This window comes from Macrobrachium nipponense, chromosome 14, assembly GCF_015104395.2.
Source record: "Macrobrachium nipponense isolate FS-2020 chromosome 14, ASM1510439v2, whole genome shotgun sequence".
In the NCBI taxonomy this organism is placed as follows: domain Eukaryota; kingdom Metazoa; phylum Arthropoda; class Malacostraca; order Decapoda; family Palaemonidae; genus Macrobrachium; species Macrobrachium nipponense.
The window spans coordinates 37,120,177-37,127,676 of NC_087207.1; the positions used below are offsets into that span (position 1 = coordinate 37,120,177).

The window sequence follows — 7,500 nt, forward strand, 5'->3', positions numbered from 1 at the left end:
CAAAACACAATCAAGAAATTGTACATCACCAAAGGAACTAAATCTAAAACGGTGACGATAGTTGACTCCAAAAAAAACCCCCACAGGTGTTACCCCATGAGCAGCAGAAAACGAATTGACGGTAGTTAGCTCAGCAGTGCCGGGTATTCCCAAAAGTGGGTGGGACCTGTATCACCTACACGAACGATAACAGCGCCGTCGGCGGCAAGAAATTTGAATTTTCGACTGCCAGGTAAGAAAGCTTACAGCTATGTAATTGTTTGGTAAGTCACTTATGTGAAACATTTACTCATCATACAAAAAAAACATATCAATCTGTACGAGAGAGAGAAGAGAGAGAGAGAGAGAGAGAGAGAGAGAGAGAGAGAGAGAGAGAGAGAGAGAGAGAGAGAGAGAGAGAGAGAGAGAATCATTGTTTTTATTATGTGATATAACTTAATCTTACTAAACTTACTAATACAGTATTAATCAATATTAATATTTGAAAATTAGTAAATCATTTTTGTATCATAAAAATGTATACTTAGTCCTGAAAATAACATCAAAATACGCTAATTAGTGATTATTTATTTTCGGAAAAACCCGCGAATAGACAAATTTCTCGCAAATAATGGGTAGATATAGTCCAGCGAGAAATCTGTGAATACGCAAATCTGGAGAACACGAATACGGGGGCCTACCGTACTACTTAGACAGACTAGTAGAGCGCCTATGGAGGTCATATTTGAATGCGGGTTCAAGATCAGCGTATATATTTATATTTCAATTCTTATAGATAAACTATGATAGAGTCATGAAATTCATTAAAGGTTTCTCTCTCTCTCTCCCTTTTTTTTTTCATGTAGCAAGTTTTTTATCTGGAGCTGCCAGACATCCTCTAGGCTAGGAAGCTGAGGGTCTGCTTATTGCCGATCTCCTACTGGCTGGTTGTGGTAATTCTGTTTATCATTGGTTGCTTGAGTCAGGTCCTCTGTATCTCGGGGGTGTCCAAGTCTCTGGGCAAAGGGCCCTTCAGCCCTTCGAGAGACCAGTCCTCTCAATTTACTCTCCCCTGAGGGAGAACCTCACCAGACCCCCTGGATTTTTCCTCAACATAATGGGCATATGTCCAGTGGGGTCACAGAACCCTACCAGGAACATACGCCCCCACTGCTGAATCCTTGCCCCTCCTGGAGTAGTCTAGGAAGTAGAGGAAATAGGAAAGGAGGATCACATACTCTCATTCTTTCTCACAGTGGCACTGTCAGAAGAAATGAGCAGCGCCCTGTCACCAATCAGTGGTGATGGCAGAGGCGTGGATCTGGGAGAACATGGTCACTTTGGCGAGATGCTCTCCCAAGGAGAATGCAGAGGTTCTCGCCGAGCTGTAGCACCAACATTGCTAGCAGCGGCACTGGTAGTGGCAGTGCAGCTACCAGACTGGCGAGAACATGCACTGTCCTCACAACGCATCCCAGCCTTCTTTGAGGTTGAAACCATGTACAAAGAGGACTACACAGGGGCCCTCACCCTAGCTTCTCCAGATGCCTTGTCCCGAAGGACAGCGACATCAACCCTGGCACCTGATGAAGAGCCAGACTTGGCTTTTGTAGGTGGGTCCGAGCCATAGGTTGGTCCCTTCTCTCGCCCCCGCGCCACTGCCATGAGAGCGAGAAGACTCCCCATCATTGACTGTGGATGTACAACCCCCCTTGAGAGGTTATACACTTGGAGAAACTCGCAGGCGAGTCTCCGACACAGCCGATGTTCCATAAAGCAGTGCCCTTGGTACCAGGGACTGGAGAATGAACCATGGTTCGAACTACTGAGGCTCCCGAGACACTAGACCCTGGGGACAGCGTTGCGGTTCCCACTCCCAAAGGACCAGGTGAGCCAGTGAGAGAGCCAACTGCTTCCTCCCCAGCGGAAGGAAGCAGACTGTTAGAGGTCTTGTGGCGAGACTTCTTTGGGGGAGAAGAAGCTACCTTCTCCCTTCTTAGACCAGGAAGTCTTCGAAGAGGGAGGTGAGGAGGTGGCAGACAATGATGACGACACCTTTCATGACCTCTTCTTCCTCAGCTTCTTCATCAACTTTCACAAGAAATAAGTCAGTGGCCGCCAAAAGGGACAGCAGATGAGTCAGCAGGTTCAGGAGCAGGAGCAGACACAGCAGTAAGGGTCACCTCTGCCACTATCAGGGGTGATAAGGGAGGAGCAGTAACCATTGGTACAGGCAGTAGTGCTACCCCAAAACCATAACCATTGGTACATGCAGTAGTGCTACCCCAAAACCAGGAGGTGGCACTGCAGTCAGGTGCCGGAAGATGGTCTGCTGGCAAATGAGTTCTGATCCCCATCACCACAGTAGGGGACATGTTGGTTGGATGGTGCGACCAAACCAGGTGGGGCAGCATGTAAACTAAGCTGAGTCACCGTACGGGTAGTAGTGGTGACTACAGCATGGGTCACAGCAATGCTGGCATTAGTACTATTCAAATGTGCCAGCAAAGCATGTACACAAGGCAACCCCACCAGTCCCAGCAAAGCCCATACCTAGTCCAGACCTGACACCTCACCTGCGAAAGAAACAGTTGGGTTAGTAAGGGGAGGCCCCCAAAAGGAGTGTTGCCCTGGTCTGCCTGCCCCTCTCCTTCCTCCCATGACTTGTCAGGGGAGGAATCAGAAGCAGAGACTTCCCCTGAGGGAGAGGCAGCGAGCAGGGTGACAATTGCCAGGAGAGAGGTAGGAAGACAAAGGGTTATCTACCACACAGAGGAAGTGTGGGGTGTACTACCCCCAACCAAAGACTAAGGAGTCTTCCTATGATACCTTCTCCTCCCAGCAAACTTCCTTAACTGCACCATAGACTAACCACAACGTTCCATACAACAGTCTTTAAGATTACACTCACACCCTCGGCAAGATGAACATAGGATGCGAGGCTCAACATCAATGGATTTTGCCACACTTCTTACCCTGCACCCCAGGGCACCACCGGCTGGGGGCAGAAGACTTTCATGATTGTGATTCTTGGGTTTGCATTATGATCAAAATTGAAAAGAAATTAATTGTAAAGTCGGGCAGAGAGCAGTGATGGTGATGTACATGTACAGGCTTCACCTCAAGTTATTCCTATATAAAGGACTGAAGGTTTGTATATTGTGTAGGAACAATGCGGTATTACTGTAATCACATTATGCCATTGTTATAATAAGGTAATATAACATCTCATACCAGACATAGCAGTAAGGAACACCCATCCTTTGGTAATGTGAGCAAGCCTGCGGAACTTCACAGCTTGTGTTGTCACCTGGAATAAAAGTCTCTGTCAAAACTTGGAACTAATGTTCATCAAAATACTAAATCTAATTAAATATAATCAATTAAGATTTGCTGACAAGTCAAATACAGTTTCCATATACAGGCGGCCCGCAGTTAACGGCGCAATCGCTTAGCGGTGAATCAGTTTTATGGCTGTCGTAAAAAATATTCAATAAAAAAATAAGGTACATATTTTAATGCATTTTTACGGCACAATTTTCGGTTAACAGCGCCGCTAGTGCCGTTATGTCTAACGAGTACATACATTTGTAGAAATACTGTTCAGACCATAAAGGTTATGCAAATGATATAAAAATTTTTTTATTGAGAGTTACTACATAGGTATTAGGGTACACTATATGCCCCTGACGCTGTTCTATGCCAAAAATATTGAGTTAAATAAGTGCAAATTTAGCTTTGGATGTGTAGATTTGTATAAATGTTCATGCTTTTGTTTATAATGTGTATGAAAATGTATTACGTATACCTCGCAAAGTGAAAACCATAATATACCTCTCTATTTTAAGACCAATATTGACTTATGGCCATGAATCATGGACATTAACATCAAGAACTAGAAGCCAACTTCAAGCAGCTCCCAGCAGGCTGAAATGAAAGCCCTAAGACTCATAAAAGGTGTAACAAGACTAGATAGGCTACGAAATGAAGACATTAGAAGAGAACTGGGAGTGGAGGGGATACTAGATTTTGTGGAGAGAGGACAGCTTAGATGGTTTGGACACACCAAACAAAAGAATGGAGGAGGAGCGATATCCTATAAGGTTTTTGGAATGGACACCGGAAGGAAGGAGACCGGTAGGAAGACCAAAAATGAGATGGCTACAAAACATAGAGAGAGGAGTAGAGAGGAGAGGCTCTAGTTTGCGGGAAGTTGATGAGACGAGGCTCTATGATGATCGCCAAGAATGGAGACTGTTCCTGAAGCAGGACGACTGACAGGCCTGGAGGCCTACCTGGCGTCTGGTGAGAAAAGGTGAGAATATGGTATTTCTATTTCTGTGCATAAATATGATACAAAGGTAGCTTTTGAAACTGCCCTCTATGTTATCAGAGGATGTTTTTTCGTTTGTTCTTGTCCGCCACTATCTGCTGCACTGGAAATATAGATGAAAAAGTGCAAATTTAGCGATCGATGTATCAATTTTATAAATGTTCATGCTTTTATGTTTAAAATGTGTATGAAAATGTATTACGTATAGGGTATTTTTATTTTTGTACATAAATATGATACAAATTACAGCAGCTTTTGTAAGTGCCCTCTGCGTATATCAGAGAATATTTTTTCATATTCGTTCTTGTCTGCTGTTTTAAAAAATGCATTACAAAGACTTCACGTGGTTATATTTTATTAATTTGGGAGCTAATAACTGTAACTAAATTCGTTAACCCTCTTACGCCGAAGGGGTATAATAAAAATCGTCTCCCGAATGCCGAGGCGGTCTCTGAGTGAACACCGAAGTGGAAAAAATAATTTTTTCAAAAAATCAAAGCACGCTTAGTTTTCAAGATTAAGAGTTCATTATTGGCTCCTTTTTTTTGTCATTGCCTGAAGTTTAATATGCAACAATCAGAAATGAAAAAAAATATCATTATCATATATAAATAATGCGATATATGATAGTGCGAAAAAAATTTCATATATAATTGTATTCAAATCGCGCTGTGAGCAAAACAATTGAAGCTAATGAGTTAATTTTTTTCGTTGTATTGTACACTAAATTGCCATCATTTTGGTGTATAACATATTGTAAAACAATCAAAGCAACACAGAGAAAATATTATCACAAAATTCGTAACGCACGGACGTAAAATTTTTTTTTTTTTTTAAATTCACCATAAATCTAAATATTGTTCTAGAGACTTCCAATTTGTTTCAAAATGAAGATAAATGATTGAATATTACTATACTGTAAGAGTTTTAGTTTACAATTGCAGTTTTTGACCATTTCGGACAAGTTAAAGTTGACCGAATCTATTTTTTTTATATATTTTTTTTCTAATTTTTTTATATATTTTTTTATATGCAAATATTTCAAAAATGAAAAAAGCTACAACCTTCATTATTTTTTTTTATTCTACATTAAATTGCGCATATTTTCATACATAAAACTCTATGAAAAGCCTAACATGAAATGGAGCAAATATAACGATAATGCAACGTACGCATTTCGGAGATTTGCGGCGGAGAATCCGCATGCGGAGGGAAGGAAAGTTTTTTTTTTAAATTCACCATAAATCTAAATATTGTGCTAAAGACTTTGAATTTGTTTCAAAATGAAGATAAATGACTGAATATTACTAGACTGTAAGTTTTAGCTCACAATTGCGTTTTTCGACTATTTCGGTAGAGTCAAATTTGACTGAACGGGGTTTTTTTTTTTCTATTTATCGTGATTTATATGCAAATATATTCGAAAATGAGGAAAAGCTACAACCTTCAATCATTTTTTTTGTTGTATTCTACATGAAATTGCACACATTTTCATATATAAAACTTTATGTATCGGCTAATTTAAAATGATGTAAACATTACGACAATCACACGAAAAAATGTCAGATTTTTTACGGAAGAGTTACCGGGAAGAGTTACCGCGCAGACGTAAGGAAAATGTTTTTGTTTTTTGCATAAATTCACCATAAATCAAAATATTGTGCTAGAGGCTTCCAATTTGTTGCAAAATGAATGTAAATGATTGAATATTACTAGAATATAAGAGTTTTAGCTTACAATTGCATTTTTTTACCATTTCGGTCGAGTCAAAGTTGTCCAAAGGTTGAAATTTTGGCACTTATCATTATTCATATGAATATATTTCAAAACTGATAAAAGCTACAACCATAGGTTGTTTTTAGTTGTATTGTGCATGAAATTGTGCACATTTCCATATATAAAACTTTATGTAACGGCAAATTTAAAATGGTGCAAACATTACGACAATCGCACAAAAAAATTTATCGGGAGAGTTACCGCGCGGACGTAAGGAAAAAGTTTTTTTTCATAAATCCACCATAAATCGAAATATTGTGCTAAAGACTTCCAATTTGTTGCAAAATGAAGGTAAATGATTGAATATTACTAGAATATAAGAGTTTTAGCTTACAATTGCATTTTTTTACCATTTCGGTAGAGTCAAAGTTGACCAAAGGTTGAAATTTTGGCACTTATCGTTATTTATATGAAAATATTTCAAAACTGATAAAAGCTACAATCATGAGTATTTTTTTGTTCTATTCTACATGAAATTCCGCACATTTTCATATATAATACTCTATGTATGACGAAATAAATTCTGAGATGTGTCACTGATACTTTTTAGTGCGATAAGAAAGAAATTCGCGCTTGCGCAACGATTGTAAACAAAACAACGCCTTGATCCATGGAGCTCCCAGCATCCCCCAAGGCGTGTGATTCAAAAGTTTTTGGCTGGTAGGCCTATAAGTATTTTTCCGCGAATTTTTAAAAAAACTTTTTAATGTCGACGTTTAATACGTCCAATCAGCACCCGGGAGACTATTTATCTCGACGTTTAATACGTCCAATCGGCGTAAGAGGGTTAATAAAGCTTCAGCTTTTTGTTATAAGTTTTCATGCTTTTCTGTTTAAAATGTGTATGAAAAATGTATTACGTACAGGGTATTTTTTTTTATTTTCATACATAAATATGATACAGTGGCAGTACACATGTCCCTTTGAAGTCTTTTGACCGCCCTTCACATGATGAAGACAATAGGTTGTTCAGTCGCGCCCGAATAATATTTTAATCTATATCACTGAATCATGTTTTCATAACAAATTATATTTACAATTGTTACATAATTTGATTTTAAAAGACAAAACTCGCGTATACATTAGATTTTGCAACACTGCAATTTGTTTGTTTTTCCATGGGATAGAAGTACAAAATATAACTGAGCAACTCGGTCGATTTTTTGCTTTGTTGCGCGAGCAAAAAATTGAGGTACGACCGTACAAACTCGAGATGCCGCTGCTGCGTAGATGGCATAGTGACGAAAATTAAGATAAGCACAGAAGAAAAAGTAAATATGCATCTTTTCCATAAATCTTTTAAATATTTTCCATGAATCTTTTAAAATTTATACATTACTTCACTGTATCCAATAATATTGTACGTATTCTCATATTATTGTATTATAAAATAGCTATAAGAAATAATAGTA

The 7,500-nt window shown here is 39.1% G+C and overlaps 1 protein-coding gene across 1 annotated transcript in view; it reads right to left on the reverse strand.

The window, feature by feature from the left end:
- Positions 1-3,213: 3,213 nt before the first annotated feature.
- Positions 3,214-7,500, reverse strand: part of LOC135226474 (cytochrome c oxidase assembly protein COX15 homolog) — a gene marked incomplete at its 3' end in the record, with an annotated part of 89,207 nt that continues 84,920 nt past the window's right edge. The window contains 1 exon segment of the mRNA XM_064266078.1: positions 3,214-3,289. Coding sequence (XP_064122148.1) covers positions 3,214-3,289 — 76 coding nt within the window.